Raw genomic sequence first — 20,838 nt, forward strand, 5'->3', positions numbered from 1 at the left:
CACATTGCCACTGCTTTCCTCAAATTCAACCAGATATTTGCAATGAGAATTAAGCCTGGAGACTGAACAGGTCACTCAAGTACATTCTATGACTGATCCCTGAACCAAGCAGTAGTATATTTGAAAGTGTACTTTGGGATAGAGGTCTTCACAGTGCACCCGAGACACGTCGACCCCGGACCCGACCCGGGACCCGTACGGGTTTGGGTCTATATTTATACAAACCGCGTTTTACATTTTCTCCCATTTTTATAATATTATAAATGAACCGTTTAATCTTAAAGTTTTAGTGGTCAGATTCAGACTCAATGCAGAGCAGAGAGCACAGAGATCAGATGATAGCAAATAAATAACGTCAGCAGCCATGGCATTGCACGAGCGATCATTATTATAGTTCAAAAGGGCAAACAGTCGAAGTTATTATGCGAGTTAACTCGAGTCAGAATGTACATGTGCACAGTAGCATTTGTCATCCGTCACCGTGACATCAAGTGGATTTTTAAGCTGAAATAATGAGTGGATTCAGCTTGGACTTGGAATAACGAGAGGAATAACATGAATAACTTTCTTGTTGGAGGATTAATGCATCACAGGCAGGTACAAGGAAGAGATACTACGCCTCTTTAAATTAGGTAAGACAAAAAGCTGTATTTTTCGCAACAGGTTTATTGACTTGTAATAGTAATTTAAGGTGGAATATGTGAACGTCGGGTCCAGTCGGGTCTGTGTCTTCCCGGCGGGTTCGGGTCCAGATTTTAAATAATATACGGGTCCGGTCCTGGTAGGCATTTCTCGGATCTACACGGGTCCGGGTCCAGTTTTTGAAATATTAGACGGGTCCGGATCGGTTCGGTGTAGTACATTACGGGTCTCTTTCGGGTTCGGGCACGAATTTTTGGACCCGTGAAGACCTCTACTTTGGGATGACTGTCCTGCAGGAAACTCCATTGATCATCAGCTTCAGTCTTTACACTGTGTCTTTACACAGTCTTCACAATTCTTGTCAAAATGGCCTGATACTTCAAAGAATCCATGATGTCCTTTATACAGTCATGATTTCCTCTTCCTTCTACAGTAAAGAAACCCCATAACAGGACTGATCCACCTGCAAGTTTGACGATGGAGATGGTGTTCTTCTGCTTATGAGCTTTGCCTTTTTTGCAGCAGACATACCGCTGATCCACAGGTCCAAAAAGTTCCAGTTTGGTCACATCACCCCATAAAACATTAACCCAGAGCTCCACAGGTCTACGCATATGAATTTTATCAAGTTGGCCTTTTGTTCTTCTTGATCAAGAGTGGTATTCTGCAAGATGTCTCAACATGAAGGCCATACTTGTCTAGTGTTCTTCTTACACAATTCATTGAAATGGTTTTCCTCCTTTCATCGGGTCATCTTGCAAGTCTTTGGCTATACATTGCAGGTTTTTCTCAGTTGCTCTGATTAAACAATTTATGATATTGTGCTTTTTCTTCAACACCCTCAAAGGTTTTCTGGTAAAACACGCTTTAAGCTAAGGAATAAGGCTGAGAGCTGTGTCTCTAGGAATTTTCAATGTCTTGGAAATCTTCATATAGCCTTAGCCCTTCTAAAGTAATACAATATTTTTTCTCTTTAGCTTTTGTGAGATCTCTGTTGACATTTTTGCCACTCAACTTCAACACATGCATGGGCTAACTGTATGTGTAACAGCTCAAGGTAATTCTGTTTTTAAGAGTCTCTAAAGGCTTAATTGTGTTTTGAGACTGTTTTATTCCCCACCATGCAAATAAGTGATTTAAAAACAGCATTGTTGAATAGGGTTTGAATAATTATGACATAGCAGTATTATTAAAAAAATCTTATAAATCAAAAATATTTCATTATATATTGACAATATCACTTTTAATATGCCAGTAAACTGTTATAGATGCAATTTTTTATATTATCCTGGATCTTCAGAAAAGCTTGTATTTGTAAAGTATTGCAGTCTCTGAGGGGTTGAGTAATTTTGATTGCAACTGTATACACACACACACACACACACACACACACACACACACACACATATATATATATATATATGTTCAGGGATGACAGTTTGATAAGCAGACATGCTATTTATGGCTGGATGTAACTTTTGATACTTTGCTGTAGAAGTGGCTCTTCTATTGACTTTGTCCTATCTCGTGAAAAAAATAATGAGTACCCCAGCACTATATGGACAAAAATATTGGGACACATTTTAAATACATTGACATTAATACAGGGTTGGTCATACATTCACTCCTAAAAATAAAGGTGCTTCAAAAGGTTCTTTAAGCAATGCCATAGAAGAACCATTTTTATAATATATTTTAATTTATTAAATAGAATTGTTTCTATGGATATTGCCACCAATTAAGCCCCTTGGGGGTTTTTTGGCAATTCTCCATCACATTTTTTTGTGAAAGGTATAATATTGTGTTTTATGATTTTGTAGTGAAAATAAAATAAATCAAATCAAAACCATTTTTGTTTCCACAAAGAACCATTCAGTCATAGGTTCTTCAAAGAACCATCTCTTTCTTAACTTTTTGTAAACTGAAGAACATTCTTTCACCACAAACAACCTTCTGTGTAATAGAAAGGTTCTTCAGATGTTAATGGTTCTTTATGGAACCATTTAGACAAAAGGTTGTTCTATGGCATTGTGAAACACCTTTATTTTTAAGAGTGTTTAAGGCCCAATTCCCATTTCTACCCCTTAGCCCTTCCCCTTTTTCCTACCCCTCCGTATTGCGCGTTCACGTGAAGGGGTAGGGGTGTCTCGATTCTCTTTTGGTTGGAGGGGAAGGGGTAAGGGGAAGGGCCAGATAGCCCTTCAAACGAAGGAGTATGAATTATCTCAGCAAATGGCTGCTACAGCGAACAAAAAGACACATAAATGTAAGCTTTTTTAGCATAAACAAAGATTTTAACGAAAAGTAATCATTTGTTTTATGTAACATGCAATTGTGAGTTCATATTAATGGTCATGTTACTCAAAGAAATGTTTGCAAAAAAAAAAATCGCTAATATTTGCTAACGTCATATCATTACAGACTGCATGATAGTGCCACAGCATATGTCTGATCAGGGCGATAACTACCGTAGACATTGATGGGGGGCATGATAGTGGTGTCCCAATCCTTAGGGGAATATTTTCTCCCCTACCACTTGACACTGTGTTTCAAGAGACAAGGGGAAGGGGTAGGCGGAGGGGTAGGCGAAGGGGTATAAAATAGAATTGGGATTGGGCCTAAAGCTGTATAACAACCTCCTTCCTCCTAGGAAGGGATTTCTCTAGATTTTGGAGTGGTTCTGTGGATTTTTTTCCCTATTCAACCAGTAGAGCATTTATGAGGTCAGGCACTGATGTTGGACGAGAAGGTCTGGCTCGTAATCTCAGAGGTAAGTTGGCTCTTCATATATTTACTATTGTGTTAATAAAGGTGATTATCTGAACATGCTCCTCCTGAACTTTGCTAATTAAACATAATTTGATGGCGTTGAGGTCAGGGCTCAAGTTCTTCAACAACAAACCCATCCAACCATGTCTTTATGGACCTGGATTTGTGTGCTGGGACAGAGTCATGATGAAATAGGAATAGGCATTTTCCAAAATGTCTTGGCATGTTAAAGCATTAAGATTTCCCTTCTGGAAGTAAGAGGCCTAGCCTAACTCCGGAAGAACAGCCCCATACCAATATTCATCCTCCACCAAACTATACAGTTTGAACAGTGCAGTCAGGAAGGTAACATTTTAATGGCATCTTCAAAACCCCAGACTCATTCATCAGACTGCCAAACAGAGAAGTGTGATTCATCACTCCACGTAACACATTTCCACTGCTCCAGAGTAGCAGCATGCTTTACATCAGAGGTCTCCAACATGTCGCTCGCGAACTACCAGTAGCTCATGGCCAAGACATACTCTTCATCCAATCAGAGTGAGATAACATAGACAGATGTCCAACCCCCACCATTGCAAATAAATCATCTGTTTTGACATATCGGCCGTGAGGTTATTTTAATAATGTTGTTTAGTATTTTAATTATCATTATACTTGTATTCAGTATAAATTTGTAAACCCATGTTTGCTCAGTGTTAAGCAAAGTTAGTCAGAGTCCCATTTAGGTGCAACACATTTTTATTTCAATGTTTATGCAGACAAAATGTTCATAGCGCTCCAACATAAAACTGATTTCAGTGTGTGTATCAGTAGTTTTTGAACATTTCTAGAACATTTTAACATGTATAATACCATGTATAACAGTTTGGATTGATTTATTATTTAAGAGATTTAGGTATTGTATAACATGGGTAGCTCTTGTCCACTTTCATATTGAAAAAGTAGGTCTCAAATGAAAAAAGGTTAGAGACTCCTGCTTTACACCAATCCATCAGATGCTTGGCATTTTACTTGATGTGAGACTTAGCAAAGATGAAATGATTAAATTGATAGCATTCTATTATTACAGTACCATGCTTGAATTTACATCAAAACTATATTTTCTCAGCAGATGCCCAAGCTCAAGCAGACTGCAAATGTGGCCAGAGCAATAAACTGCAATGCCCATAATGTAAGATGTCTAAGACAGTGCTACAGGAAGCCAGGTAGGACAGCTAATTCGCCCTTGCAGACAGTAAGATAAATTTGCCGGAATTCAAATAAGTTTAAAATGAAGAGGAAATTTATAATACAACACAACCAAGAAACACATGAAATCATGATAAAAAACCCCAGCACTATATGGACAAAAATATTGGGACACATTTTAAATACATTGACATTAATACAGGGTTGGTCATACATTCACTCCTAAAAATAAAGGTGCTTCAAAAGGTTCTTTAAGCAATGCCATAGAAGAACCATTTTTATAATATATTTTAATTTATTAAATAGAATTGTTTCTATGGATATTGCCACCAATTAAGCCCCTTGGGGGTTTTTTGGCAATTCTCCATCACATTTTTTTTGTGAAAGGTATAATATTGTGTTTTATGATTTTGTAGTGAAAATAAAATAAATCAAATCAAAACCATTTTTGTTTCCACAAAGAACCATTCAGTCATAGGTTCTTCAAAGAACCATCTCTTTCTTAACTTTTTGTAAACTGAAGAACATTCTTTCACCACAAACAACCTTCTGTGTAATAGAAAGGTTCTTCAGATGTTAATGGTTCTTTATGGAACCATTTAGACAAAAGGTTCTTCTATGGCATTGTGAAGCACCTTTATTTTTAAGAGTGTTTAAGGCCCAATCCCAATTCTACCCCTTAGCCCTTCCCCTTTTTCCTACCCCTCCGTATTGCGCGTTCACGTGAAGGGGTAGGGGTGTCTCGATTCTCTTTTGGTTGGAGGGGAAGGGGTAAGGGGAAGGGCCAGATAGCCCTTCAAACGAAGGAGTATGAATTATCTCAGCAAATGGCTGCTACAGCGAACAAAAAGACACATAAATGTAAGCTTTTTTAGCATAAACAAAGATTTTAACGAAAAGTAATCATTTGTTTTATGTAACATGCAATTGTGAGTTCATATTAATGGTCATGTTACTCAAAGAAATGTTTGCAAAAAAAAAAATCGCTAATATTTGCTAACGTCATATCATTACAGACTGCATGATAGTGCCACAGCATATGTCTGATCAGGGCGATAACTACCGTAGACATTGATGGGGGGCATGGTAGTGGTGTCCCAATCCTTAGGGGAATATTTTTTCCCCTACCACTTGACACTCTGTTTCAAGAGACAAGGGGAAGGGGTAGGCGAAGGGGTATAAAATAGAATTGGGATTGGGCCTAAAGCTGTATAACAACCTCCTTCCTCCTAGGAAGGGATTTCTCTAGATTTTGGAGTGGTTCTGTGGATTTTTGATAAAAAATAACTTTAATTAGAGTGTGCCTGCAAGGTGCCTCCAAGGCTAATACATATATCAAAATGATGTTAGTGGAGGAAGAAAGTCAGATCAACGCCAGTCCTCATATTCCACTATTCACAATTTATGAACCTTTAATACATAAATCAATAAATCACAATAAATCAAAGTAGCATCAGTTATTAATTAATTTAACTGTCCTTGTCTGTTTACATTTACAATAGAATTGACCCAATACTGAAACAGTGAACTGGATGTGTGAATGGTTAGACCATGCCTATACAAGCCAGTAAAGCAATTCTTATCAAAACAGCAGTCAATCATGTCAATGTGTCTGAATAAGAGCCTCTGCCTGTCTCAGAGTGCATTGTGTTAATGACACTACACATTCAGTGTGGAAATACACATAAATGGCTTGTTTGTGTGTTGTAATGAAAATAATCTACATAATAATTTGTCCATTTGTAGGGATTTTCTCAGATTAACACTATTGTAATGTTAATCGAATGGCTTCTTTTCCAAGGTTCTATTGTAACTGGATAAATCTGTTTTGGAAAGCATGAGGTAATTTATTTTCTGTTAAACTCATCAGCTCCATTAACACTCAACATGAATAATCCTTTCACTTCGGCACAGTCTAGCTCCTGCAGAGCAGTGCATATCAATGCTTTATGATTTACCCATGTAAACATTAAATAAATCCGAGATATAGCCAATGCAGCTATCTTTAAGTGATTCAAATACTTAATAATAACCATTCAGGTTGCTGTGGTGGTGAAAATCTAGTTTAATGTTATCAGCAATTCAGAAGTGCCAGAAGAAAAACAATCATCAGTAGTACTGGTACTGAATTGGGAGAAAAATTCTTGCAAAGAAAGTTAGCAATCAATCAATTCATAAATGTGTTGTCTGTGATAGACAATACACTAAAAGTTGTGATGATGTATAGATATGTCAACAGACTTACAGTATCGGTCTAAACATTACAATGTCAAAAATTTGTATATGTGATGCGATCTAGGAAAACATGGTGAAATTTTACCTTTTTTAGGTTTTGATACCATATGAAAGCTAAGTTCAAGCCCTTTACAAAACTGTTTTCATTTTGTCCGTATGTTATGTTATCCAAGTTATGGCTATCTGAAGTTGGCTATGATTTTCTGGAATGGAATTTGAGAAAAACGGGTTTAAACTGAGATGGGTTTCACTTGTACTTCTACTTAACAATCGATGTCTGTCAGGAGTGCTATACTGCATCATTACACAAACAGACTAACATTACCCTGAAGAGGACAGTTTTCCATTGTTTACCATGATGGGCATAGTCTCTGAACTTTTGATCACCCCTTGTATGTTTGGATAGCATGAATAATGTAGCTTGTGGTTAGAAATACAAGTGCAGCGCACCTGGGGCCAATTTCACTAAGGAGGTTCACCCAACTCTGAGTTTAAACTTGAACTCTGAGTTGACTTACCCTGAGATGGGAAACTCTTGAGTTTTCAGTTACAGAACAGCTGAAATGAGTTGGTTTATTGACTGATTGACTGACTCTGAGTTAAGCTCGTGCACCACAACTTTAAAAAGCCATTATCAATGGAGCGCCGATATTACGATTCACCATGGCAACAGCTCCCGCCAAAAAGCTGTCTGCATACTTCAGACTCAGTACAAATGTAATTCTTCTCAGTGTTATAATATCACAGGTGAAAACTGGCAGAACGTTAGATTAATGAACTAATAGCGAATCATTTTTATGGTATCTCATGGGCAAAAAATATATGTAAAATAATATTAATAATAATATTTTAAGTGCATTTTTCTTATTTTACAAATGATCTGACAATAGAGTAAGAAAAATACGGCAGTGGCTATTTACAGTAAGTGGAATTAACATACTTTCTTAGCGATAGATCCTATTTACAGTAGGCTAAGTGTAATTAGCTCTAGATGCTATTTACAGAAAAAATTTAAAGTGAAAATAGTGATATACTCTACCATGTAAAAGTAGCAGTTCTTTGTAACAGGCTAAGTGTAAATAATAATTCGATGCTAAATTTACTTTATTCTGGCAGATACATTTGCACCTCAGTATTGTTATACATTAACAGGATGCAATAATAACAGATTGTAAATGATTATATTTATTACAATTATAAATAGTTGTATCAATATTAAACACTTGTTAGGCATTTTACTTCCACTTTTAGAACATTTTGTTCATTTTTATTGAAAATAAAGTCTAATGTGGGAAAAGTGAGAAGAACGAGATTGGCAAAAGCCGGACTCTAACCCAATCAATCGTGTTCCAAGCTAGTTTTCTGTGCCCAAAACATTATTGCCTACACCATTGAAGCCGTTATTCACATGTGTCGTATTTAACCTTATGTGTCGATGGAGGGCGGAGCTACAGTAGATTTACACTCAGAAAAAATCTTGTTTTCCATTTGCATTAAGATTCTTTTTATTACCACACCACACAATTTTACTTAATTTTACTCCCATTCTGAAACAGAAAACCTAGAGTTTCCCTCATTTTAGGGTTAACATACTCAGAGTTTTCACTTAACCTCTTTTGTAAAACGGGCCCCTGTGCATATAACAGACTGTCATCAGACGACTCCTCTTTAGTAACATCAACATCCGATCCTTTATCTCTGGATGTAAAATAGTCCATTATAACATCTTTTAGGGCACTGACATCACCACGATTGAGCAGACTGAGACCAGCAAGGTCTTCTAAGTGAGCAGCTTCAAACTGCATTTGTTTTCTTGCGTTCTGCCAGCTTACAATAGAAAAAAAAAAAAAATAGTAATAAAAAAAAAAAAAAAATAAGAAATTGCGTGCCATAGTTTACACAGGGCTGGGGAAAATTAGCATTTATACACCTTTATTATATATATTACGTGGTTTATTTTGATAGGTTAAATGTTTTTGTAGAGAAAGCACCTCCGAAGCGTGTTCTTAACATGAAAGTCAGTCTTTTCTGCTTGCTGCAATAAATCGCTATTTTTCTGCACTAAACAAGTGAATTTTGGCAAGATATTTTTAGAGATGATAGACAAGATGTTATAGAATGATAATTGAATGAAACCTTAATTTTGACAAAAAATTTACATATGACCTATTTTTAGAATTTCCTGAAAATGTCCCAGCACCACATCCGACAGGTTTTCCCAGATCGCATCACACACACACATATACACACACATATACATACATATATATATATATATAAATTGTGGATGAATCATTCACAGTAAGATGCATATTCCTGTGAATGTGCTTCTAATTCATTAGTCACTATAGGTAAATAACTAGAATAATAGTGGTTGTGTCTACTATTAGGTTAAAAATTAGGTGGATACCATGCATTGACAATAGATTTAGGGCAAATATTACTTTCATGCAAACCTTCCTGTAACACATATGACTCACATATTTAACTGTAAGCACCGTATATAGTAAGAGCAATAAAAATTTATTGTACTTACAGTGAAGCTGAGAAAATTCGATATTATTATAATTGTATTATTATGATTTGGATATCAAAAATGAAGATACAGAAAAAAAAAGAAAAAACAATTATATATATATATATATATATATATTAAAGGTGCCATAGAATGCATTGATACAATATTTTAAAATTGTTCTCAGATGCCCCCAGAGTGTGTATATGAAGTTTTAATCTCAAAATACCCCAGAGATACTTTTTTGTAGCTTGTTGAATTTGCCACTTTTAGGGTATGAGCCAAAACGCGTGGTTATTTGTGTTTGTCCCCTTTAAATGAAAATGAGCTGCTGCTCCAGCCTCCCTTATCAGACGAGAGCGGAGCCGAAGCTTCAAGAGCTCATGCTTGCAGGCATACTGGTGTTACGGTTTAACTGGTGGTGACCATGTTACCGACTACACATTGCTTCCAAATGCATTTTTAACTACCACATTCCTATTTACGAGCATTCTGGTAGGACATGAATGCAGCATCAGTGAAAACAGGCAGAGACAATGGTAGCTTTATTAACATTAGCCTTACAGAGAGACAAGAAGCTCTTTTGGAAAACAAAACATGATGCATGATGCTTACTTTGTCTGTAGTCTGGATGTTTACGCACGAAGCGTTGGTATTGATCCCTCTTTCAGAAGCAATCTTTGCACAACTCCAGCGCTAAACTGACCCTCGTTTGTGAGGCAGTCCGGTGTAAAATGTTAGCACAAATGAATAGGACTTTTCAGTTTTTTTTTCCCGGGACATTTCCTTCGAAAATGAAAGTTAACCACCTATGTTCACTGGTTCATCCCAACACACAACACTTTTAATGGCTCTTTGGCGTTGACATTGTTTCTCCAGCAGCTACAGCAAGAGAACAGTAATGGCGGACCACTGTTTCTCACTCAGGGCAGTGTATATGCTAATAGGGCAGAGAGCGTCACAGGTGGGCGGGACTTTCACTGACTATGTCGTCATATTGAGAAACCTGGAACTGCTAGTGTGGAGAGACTGATGAATTATTGGTATAATAAAACAATGAGTGGGTGGATTTTTACCATTATAGGCTGGTTGGTTTCACACTGCGGACACACATCTGTGTGCAAACACCTTATAAAAGTGCTTTTTGCATTCTATGGCACCTTTAAATAATCTATATTAAAATTATTTTGCAATATTATTTAGAAAATTATTAATCATTTTGAAAATAAAACTTACATAACATCTTTATAAAAAACTAAAATGATCTGATATTTGTATTGGGGTCTGCAATGATATACACAATATGATATAATTTCCTGTAATTGTAGTTTTCTTGTTACCTGACAACAAAATGGAGTAACTCCCCTTAAATCTCTTATGTCTATTAAATGGGTGTGATCTTACCTGTCTGGGTGTCCTTTCTGATTTACTCCTGCACCACTCCCAGTCAGACAGCTCGATTTTACGACACTCCTCATGGGACAGCCTCCTCTCAGGACCATCGAATACAGACGAGTTGTCGAGGTGAAGATCCTCACAAACGCAGGTAGAAACATGAGGGGAGACACTGCATGGTCCGTCTCTTTCTGTGGAGCTCTGAGGCTGGCTGTCTGCTCTCTCTTCAAGCAGCAGCTCGCTGTGGAGGGAGCTGTCCTCCACTGCCGTGGTGCTGAACTTACCGATCTGACCACTGTCCAGCACTGCCACTCTGCTCTCAGAGAAATCGCAGCTGTATAAACTGTTAAAAGATGGTTTCTCAAAGGAAGGTGACTTGATGTGGGAGATCTTGTAAATGTCATAGCCTTGCTGGAATGAGAGGTTGAATTCAAATTTCCTTTTTTTAGCTGCAAAGAACACATAAATAGTAATGTGGCAATGTGGAAAGATATTTTGATTTTATTTCTCACACACACATAAATAAGATATTTCTGGAAAACATATACAAAAACATACCATTTATAAAACATTTTAAATAGATTGTTTAAAATAAACCACCAGGTTCTTTCAATAAACCTATATAAAAATCCATAAAAACAAAACAGACTACATGAGGCTAATGGGGTTATTTATCAGTGTACAAACCGTTGGAAACCTCTGATCCTAAGCTTTGACGGCAGTTGATGAAGCAGCCACACGGCAGATGGATCCAGCGCTCCGAAAGCATGAACACAGGGGTGACCGCCGCTGAGAGCAAGGTCAGGAAAAAACAGAGAGTCTCCAAGGACGAGCTGTGCATATCAACAGCATGACTCACCAGGATTTGGGTCTGCAAGGGCAACATTTGCCAGTAAAAAGTATTTATGAAAATCATTTCAGGATGTTTCAACAGGCCAAATAATAATAAAACAGAAAAATAAGAAACATTTACAATGACAGGATATACCGAAAGGTCAGTCTATATCATTGCCTTCAATGAAGTTGAACAGAAAATATATTTATGAATATAGTCGAAGAACACATTTTAGACTGTTGCAAAGTAAATAAGGCACTTTCTGTGGTTTCTAAGATTCCAAAAACTAATAAACCTAACGAAAACCGCAAGGTTCTCTTTCAAAAAGGCCAGTTCTCTGAGGAACTTACATCATGAAGCTCCTGCTTATAGTCTAAAAGCAGTCAACAGTTTCCCCAGTCACCCACTGTAAGGGCACAGCAAAGGCTTTGAGGCACTTGAAATATTAAGTTCCTTGACTTCATAATAGGAAGAACTCCCATCCAGAGTATTCTTCCAGTGTGGCAGTCTAAAGTCGAAATTTTGGTGTGATCGTTTTTGGACCAGTAACTGATATGGGATTGGATCGATTTTTTAAATATATTCTTCACTTTTTCAAACAATAATCAATGATCATTAGACTACAACATTAACCCATAACATTCATTATGAACATACTGAAAAACTAAATATTGCAAACTTGACTATATTGATCAGTGGTTGTTGGTCTTTTTTCCTAAATGATGTCTGCATTTTCTTTTTGACAGTGTAACAATAATTAATAGCTCAGTGTTACAAATAAATTATTTTTCAAGTGGAAAGTAATTGTTTTTATAGATCTCACCATCATTGGCATCCACAGAATAATTCGTGCCATGGCCAGAATCATCGAGAAGCGCTTCTGAGAGAAAAACACAGGGGAATGTCGTGAACTCTGAGCTTCATCTTTCTGGAAATGACCGGTTGCTGGTGAGTATGAGAACGAATACGTCTCCGTTTTGTTCTTAAAACTGTCAGTGTTTGAGTTGAATTCGTTGTAAGCTCCCAAACTTTTCTCCAAGCTATCCCGTGACAGAGAGGGGATCTCACACAGCGGAGCCGACCCGGCAATTTCAAAATAGCTCGGGTAAATTGTTCTCAGGGCCTCCGTGGAGCACATGAGCTGGTATATGAGAGGAATCGAGCAAACCACCAGCCCGCAGAAACACAGTGAGTAAATGGCGAACAGCAGTAGCACGTACAGGCTGTCATTCTCCGGGAGACAGCCGAGAGAAGCGGGGGCGAAGCGACCCCAGCCACACAAGGGCAGTACGCTGACCGCGAGACTCACAGTCCACACCGCCACCACTGCCACAAACACCCCGAGAGGTCGGTTAGCCGTCTGATACACTCCAAAGCGTTTTGTCACGTAACAAGTGTAGGCAACTATGAGACAGGCTTTCATATTGCTTGACAACCCTTGAAAAACGTAAAGGAGACCAGAAAGAGTGCACATTGCGCCCGACCGGTTCGCATCTCCGCTCCTCCATTGCAAGATCATGAAAAGCGTGAGCGGAACGACGCTGATCAGGTCGTCTATTGATAAAGAAGCCACTATCAGACAAAGGGAAGACTTGCTTCTCATCCTGAGCAGCGACATAAGCGAGTACAAACCTCCCAAGCAAGTTACAGTGGCGATGGCGAAGGATAAACCAAAGATAAGCTGCCAGTTGCCCTCGACCGCGTCCACGTCCTCATATTGGTTGGTTTTGTTGGACAAAGGTGAGGCATGTGTCACCGACATTTTCCTTCGGTCTAACTTTCACGACTTCACTCGTCTCATTCCCTCTCAGAGGAACCGGTGATCAGACCGAACGCATGGAAGTTTCCTCCAGCTACAGCGTTCCACAAAGTGTAATAGTCCCCCATCCGTTGGTCTTTACGCACTTGTGTTCAACAAACGTAGTGCATAATATAACAATTTTCCATTCAGCCTGCTACTTGTACGACGGTGGCATTTTGGTTTCTTCTCCGAGCATGTGTGAATAGATGTGTCGCGCGCTTAGGTTTCTTCAGTATGAATGAGCTCTTAGATGGGTGATGAAGAGGGGTGGAGCCACCTTCATCTGTCACTGCTGAACGAGGAACATGCGTTTTGTGTAAAAGACTAACACTGTAGGCTTTGGCTATATTACATTTGTTAGGTACCAGAATAAATTATCATAGACCGGAAGAGCCACAAATTATTTAAAAAAAAAAAGGCAAGAAACATAAATATTTCGATTAAATATAGCAAAATGTAGAGTGCCAGGGAGCGATCTCTGTGCTAGTCCTTTTATTGGTTTGCATTGCCTTGCTTTTTGCATCCAAATTTATTTGCATCTAAATTTAGATCTACATGTTCTGAATGCCAAAATGTATAAAATGTATTTTACACTTAATGTGGTTAAATATAATACAATGTTTCACCATAGTAAGGTATAAACCGCATATTTAAATAGTTTTCCCCCTAGTTAAAACAACTAATTCTTTTCAGTGAAAATTGTGATCTAAATTACTGATATTTCCAAATTAGCTATCACAACATTTCTAAGTTACTTGTTAACAGAATTCAATTTCTGTGATTCTGAGATAATTCAAGGCAAATAAATAAAATACGATACAGTTTGGAGTGTCCAATAAGTTGCACTCTTAGGATAAGTTCTGTAAAAAAAAAATTCTGGTACTGATCCAAAATGTCTCCTTGGGGAAATGTATATGCACTGTGTATCATACATCAGTCTTTTGCTGTATTGTTTACATAAAGGTAGCTATGAATTAGCTGTGTAGACCTGTGTTAGGTTTCAATAGTTCAGTAGACTAATGACATATTTCATTAGTATAATAATAAATATGCAGCTACTATAATACAAAAATATCTTTAAATTCATTGGATCTAAAAAAAAGAAATCAGTGATTTAATGTCTGTCAGTCTCACAGAATTAAGATAAACAGTATAAAATATTAGTAAGTTAGTTAGACAACTCTCAAAACATGCACTTGCCCATGTTATTTAAAAACACCCATATTCAAAATGTTTTTATATAAAACTCTGTCTATGAGTCAAACAGATATCAAAATCTTAACTTTGATCAGCCTTCACCTTCAATATACAAGCTTAGACATCCACTTTCTATTTGTCCTTGAAGCAAATAATAATTGTATTGTTGGGGGCAGTGAGAGAACTAAGCATAATACATTCCTTCCTAAAGCTGAATTTATCCACTGAATGTTTTGTTATTTCATCTGCAATTAATGTAATAATAATATTACAAATAAATATTACAATTAAAATAAATATTACAAGTAAAAATAAATAATTGAAGCAAATGCCAGTCTGCATATATGAAACAGTATGTATTGTAATATGATTAAAGTCAGTCTCATGACCTCTACAGGCAGACCACAGACACAGCTGGAGTAAGGGGCAGAATTGATCAGCAGCTTCACTTAGAAAGCTTGCTTACATTGACTGGATTTATAATTTTTTTTTTTATTATTCTGCATGAGATTGTACCAGGGTATGTTCGTAATCTAACCTTGGGGAAAAAGAATGGGGAAACACAATGGGGAAAAAGAAAGTTTCTTTAAATGGCCAGTATTGTTTATTATTGTATAAAGCAAGGAAGAGAGAGAGATTTAATTAATTAGATGTTGTCATGAAATATCTACAGTAGTTCATTATTATTGAATTCTCCATACAATTCAATCAAAGCATGTAGACATCAGATTGACATGTAATGTGTTTGGTCAGGTTATGTATTCAAGGGTGAACAGCGTTGTGTGTGTAAGCATGGCCTTGTCCTCTGTTACTGACATGCTCAAGGCTAAAGCTTGAGTAATGTGTTTTTTCAGCATTCAAGTAAGAAAAAACTGATAATTTCATATTATTTGGAAGTTTACTTTTATTAATTTAATATAATTTTAAACATTATTTTGTTTAGATTATTTTGTGATATTTTTCACTGTTCCTGCTATTTTTTTTTAAATGCGGTTGTTTTTATTTTGTTGTATGCCTGGAGATGTTTTATTCCAGTTAACATGTCACTCTCAACGTCATGTCGGTGATGACTGATGAATTGGGATCTCGCTGGAGAGACCAATCCACTTCTATTGTAACTAAACGAGCCAATGAACATTGGCATGCAGATTTCACATCTGGCTGCCACACCCTGCAGAGCGGGTATAAGAGGCAGCAGATGCACCATCTTTAATTCATCTTTTAGCTTCAGAGCTGAATTATTAGATTATTATTCTATTAGAGCAATCTCTACAAGCGGAACATGAGTGATCCTGTCTTTTTAAAGATGTCTTATGCATTTCTGGGTGCGGTCGCTTTCTGGTGCCTCGGGACGGTCACGATCGCTATCTCACATATCTGGGCATTGAGCACGCTAAACAAGCGTTAATGGATGGTGCATGTTCTATTTGTGGGGACATTACCATCTTGAAAGATTCTTGTTGTGTAAACGTGGCAGGGTCCCTCTGCCGTGATCCAGTGTTCATCCTGGCAATTGGGGCAGCACCTAGTCTGGTGGAGTCAAATGGCGCTTTTCCATTACCAGTACCAGCTCGACTCGACTCGGCTCGACTCGCCTCGGCTCGCTTTTCGCGAGCTTTTCGTTCCGTTTTCCATTGCAGATAGTACCTCCACAATAGTACCTGGTTGTCATAGCGACGCTGCAGGAAACTGCCGTGGCGTAATCTTCTACGCGACACACACCCGCTACCCACACACACAGGACAATGGAGGAAATCGAGTGCATGTTGTTTTTGATCCTCGGGATGTGGCTGTTTCTCACAGCAAGAAGACAAACGTTGTTTCAGGAGAGGCTGAGGGCAGCAAAACGAAACACTGCTGAAAAAAACAGGAGTGTAATGATGTCGCAGTGAATAGTGACGATTCTCTCTGACCAATCAGCAGTCTGCTGTGTTTTCACGTCACATTATAGTATCGCCTCAGCTCGCTTGGAACCTCGCCGGAGGTGGTACGAAAAAAAGTACCTGGAAGCCGGTACAGGTACAAGTTTTACACAGTGGTAAACCAAACAGAGCCGAGTCGAGGCGAGCCGAGGCGAGCTGGTACTGTGTAGTGGAAAAGCGCCAAAAGGTGATTTCAGGATCACTGTGATGGCTTCCCCAGAGGGAGTTCGTCACCCTTCAAGCACTCTGCAGCTTCGAGACTGTGTCCAACAGCTGCTACCACTCTGTGTCTGTGTTTCCCCTCAATGGCCTGAAAGTATTCGTCAGGCTTAACTGGCAGTGCTTACAGAGGTTGTGGGAAGGCGGCTTCTGCCCTCCATGCCATGGCATTACTGCAGGTCTATCAGGCCATTGCCCTGAGAGACCTGCATTGAGGGTGGCCACGACCTGGCAGTTCTACATGAACTGTATGCTGTGACAGAACTTGCGCTTCGAGCAATGAAGGTGACCGCACAGTCTCTGGGTTGTGCAATGTCGACTCTAGTGGTCCAGGAGCGCCTGATAAAGTGCAGTTCCTGAATGCTCCTATGTTACAGACTGCCCTTTTCGGCAATGCTGTCGAGAGCTTTGCCCAGCAGTTCTTGGCGACACAGAAGCCGACTGAGGCAATCAAAAACATAATGCGCCGGAGGAAACCTTCTGCTTCCAACCCGGCTGCAGCACCTCATCCTGCTCGTCGCTATGAGCAGCTACTTCCGCCCCCACGCAGCAGCAGCCTTCCACCAGGCAGAGTCATGGAGCCTGTCGCAGGCAGGACGCCATGCCCGTCCAGGCCACCGCCAAAGCTGGAGGGAAGCACAAGTGCAAGAGGCCCTGAGACGGGTGACCTAGAGATGGAGGACACTGCTGGTCTGGAGATGGTGACCACACAACTCCCTTCTCCAGAGAATCTTTTGTTGCATTTTATTTTTGTTCTGCCACTTGTCCAGCAGCCAGTGGAACAAGTGTAAACCTCAGTAAATGAGCGGTTTCCTCAGTCTCCGGGTCTCAAGATGAAGGGTCTCACTTCCATCCTCCTCTTTCGCCAGCAGGCAGCAGTGGGTCACCCAAGTGCACCCCTCCTGCCCATTTGTGGAACCAGGTAAGGAGTCCCCGCTTCATGTCATCAAACACCGAGTTGTCACAAGCCTCAAGCCAGGCTCCTTCACTTTCTCTTGCAGTAGGAGGAATCAGGTGAGTGTTACACTTCACATCCAGACTGCGCCCGCTGTCGTCACAGGCCAGGCCGTCATAGGCACCAGGCCTTGTCCCTGTGTTCCACCATGCTGCCCCAGTGTGTACATCAGTGGCCCTGTTGGTTCCTCTGACGTCTCTTAGAACCTGGTTAGCTTTCCCCAGTCAGTCTCGGTGGCTACTGCGGACCATCAGACCAGGTTACATGATTCAGTTTGCCTGGCATCCCCCTAAGCTCAGGGGCATCTTGTTCACTCCAGTCAAGACTGCCGATACCCCTGTCTTGCATGTGGAAATTGCAGTCTTGTTGGCAAAGGATGCGGTTAAGCCGGTCCCTCCAGCCAGTTGGGGTTTGGGGTTTTACAGCCCATACATCATTGTGCCCAAGAAAATCAGTTGGTTTTGAACCGTGCGCTTCACAAGCTGCAGTTCAAGATGATGATACAGAAACCCATTCTCGAGTGCATCCGTCCCCAAGATTTGTTTGCCGCGATCGACCCAAAGGGTGCATACATTCATGTCTTGATCCTTCGTCAGCACAGGCCATTCCTGCAGTTCGCATTTGAGGGTCGGGCATATCAGTACAAGGTCCTGCCCTTCAGGCTGTCAATGTTGCCTCACATCTTCACCAAAGTGGAGACAGTGTTGTTCCTTTGAAAGAACTCATAGTCGCACAATCAGTTTTCAATCAGGAATTGGGAAAAAACTAACTTGTGCCAATGCAGAGGATCTGTAAAGATCTCTTTTCTCGGCATGGAGTTGGATTCGGCCAGCCAGACAGCATGCCTCACCAAGGAACATCCTCAGTCGGTGCTGACCTGCCTCAACACTTTATCAGGCAGAGTGGCAGTCCAACTAAAATTCTTTCAGAGGCTCCTAGGGGCATATGGCTGCAGCTGCAATGGAAGTTTAGCTTTTTCTGCTCTTGAGTGCCCCTGAAACAGGTATGTTCATGAGATGGGTACGACTGTTGCGATAGTCGATAAATCAATTAATCGCACAATAAAAAATGAGCTCGATAATATTTTCTGCCGCAATATTTTTTTTCTATTTTTATTTAAATAAGGTAGCATGTCATGATGTGATGTGGGGTTAGTCTGGAGCGCAGCCTGTTGACAGCCCGTGGCAGAAAACACCCTCTCCGATGGTACAGATGTCCCAGGAATAAAGAGATAACGTCTCACTAGAGTGACCAGCTTTGGGAAGTGCCTTTCATTTGCTTGTGGATGTTTGCGTCGCAAGCGATACAGCATTGTACTTGCACAACTATTGTACTTCCTTTTAATACAGCGTAACATATTTTGCAAGTAACTTTGTTGCCCTTTCTGTCGAAATTGGCCTTCTTTTCGCTCGCGTCATTTGGCTTGCTCAGCTAAATATGTATGTAGGCGTGTGGTTGCGTGTGTCAATGTGCCCAGTTAACACACACACACACACACACTCGCGCATCTTTTTCTCCTTTTTTCCAAAGCGCTCGTGCAGTTGCGCCCCTGAGGAGTCTGTCGTTGCTAAGCATCCATCAGCTGCGATATCTGTTACAAGGAAATTTCAGTAATGGATTTCCACCATCAAAAAACCCTTGCTGTAACTCTGCTACAAGATGTATTTACGTTTTCAAAAACAACAGGTATTTTCAGCCTGAAGGAAGCTGATTGAGTCGGTTCTTTTCACATGACCTGGTGCGCTTGCATCATTCTGAAAAGCTGAGATATTTTTAACTTAAAAAAACTAACTCTTCCGTTATGAGCGCGCATACCGCATTTGAAATAACGAACTTGAGCACAAAAAAAGACGTGATATGTGAACGGCCCCTTCATCGGTCAAAATGTTTACTTTCGGTTAACGGTTAAATGGTCAATATGAGCATCCCCAACTGGCATATAAACATAATATAATATACAATATTAAGTAATTTTAAGCCACACAAAGTCAACATGTTGGTATTTCTTGCTCTGAAACTGCCATAAAATAAATTTTATTGATCTTTGAAAAGGTGTACCTGTGTTTTCATGCCATTATCATTATATTAGTTGAAACTGGTCTTAGAACGACGATATTATAGTTTATTGCGATAATTTCTTGGACAAGTTATCATTCAGCAAAATTTGTTATTGTGACAGGCCTAGAGACGGGCCTATGTGCTGAAGTGAAACCTGTTTGTCCAATGGTGTTCCTCCCACCAGGCGGACCCTCGGAGATGTTCAATCAGAGCCGTGCTTTCCTTCTTGCAGCAAGAGTTGGAGCAAAGGCTGTCCCTCTCCACTCTTAAGGTTTATGTTGCTGCTATTTCTGCCCATCACGACTCCATAGAGGGGAGGTTGTTGGGAAAAGAAAGATCTGGTCATTAGGTTTCTTAGGGGGGCCAGAAGGTTAAATCCTCCTAGGCCTTCCTCACTACCCTCTTGGGGTTCAGCATTGGTACCTCAGAACAACTCTTTTTCTGTCACGGAAGATAGCAAGGGGAAGGCTGTCTCCAAGCAGAGGATGGCCCACTGGCTAGTGGATGCCATCACCTTGGCCTACAGAGCACAAGGTGTACCCTGCTTGCTCAGGCTGCATGCTCACTCAACTAAGGGTGTTGCATTATCCTGGGTACTGGTGCCTTGCTAGCAGGTACTGGTGCCTTGCTAGCAGAAATTTGTAGAGCTGCGGGCTGGGTGACTCCTAACATGTTCACTAGTTTCTATAACCTGAGTGTCTAACTGGTTTACGGGTACTGGCACTCTGTTCAGAGTCGGCTTGCAGCGTCCTGGATGCCTAGTAGGACGCCAGAAAGTCCCCTCACTAGGCAGACCCTGTCTAGTCCTCCAGTACTCCGACGGCCAGATGTGGCAGAGCATCTGTCGCCAGGCCTTTTAGCCAATGAATTCCTGAAATGTGAAAAGCAAACCACATTCTGCCAATTCTAAATGATACAGCCATGAGCCATCTCATAGACTTCCATGTGCAGTAGGGTCCCTCAGAGTTACTCCTTGTGAGTAAATGTCACTTAACCTCCTCTTATATCCATGCTGTGGGGTGTGGCAGCCAGATGCAAAATCCTCATGCCAATATCCATTGGCTCATTTAGTCTCTCTCTGGCGAGATCCCAATTCATCAGTCA

At 39.9% G+C, this 20,838-nt stretch overlaps 1 protein-coding gene across 1 annotated transcript in view; it reads right to left on the reverse strand.

The window, feature by feature from the left end:
* Positions 1–13,786, reverse strand: part of LOC132101336 (probable G-protein coupled receptor 149) — a 29,099-nt gene extending 15,313 nt beyond the window's left edge. The window contains exons 1-3 of the mRNA XM_059506218.1: positions 12,406–13,786; positions 11,435–11,618; positions 10,757–11,196 (exon numbers count right to left, since the gene is read on the reverse strand). Of these exons, the coding sequence (XP_059362201.1) occupies positions 10,757–11,196; positions 11,435–11,618; positions 12,406–13,344 (1,563 nt within the window). The 5' untranslated portion in view covers positions 13,345–13,786. The remainder of the gene's footprint in view (positions 1–10,756; positions 11,197–11,434; positions 11,619–12,405) is intronic.
* Positions 13,787–20,838: the final 7,052 nt, after the last annotated feature.

This window comes from Carassius carassius, chromosome 23 (genome assembly GCF_963082965.1).
Source record: "Carassius carassius chromosome 23, fCarCar2.1, whole genome shotgun sequence".
Classification (NCBI taxonomy): Eukaryota; Metazoa; Chordata; class Actinopteri; order Cypriniformes; family Cyprinidae; genus Carassius; species Carassius carassius.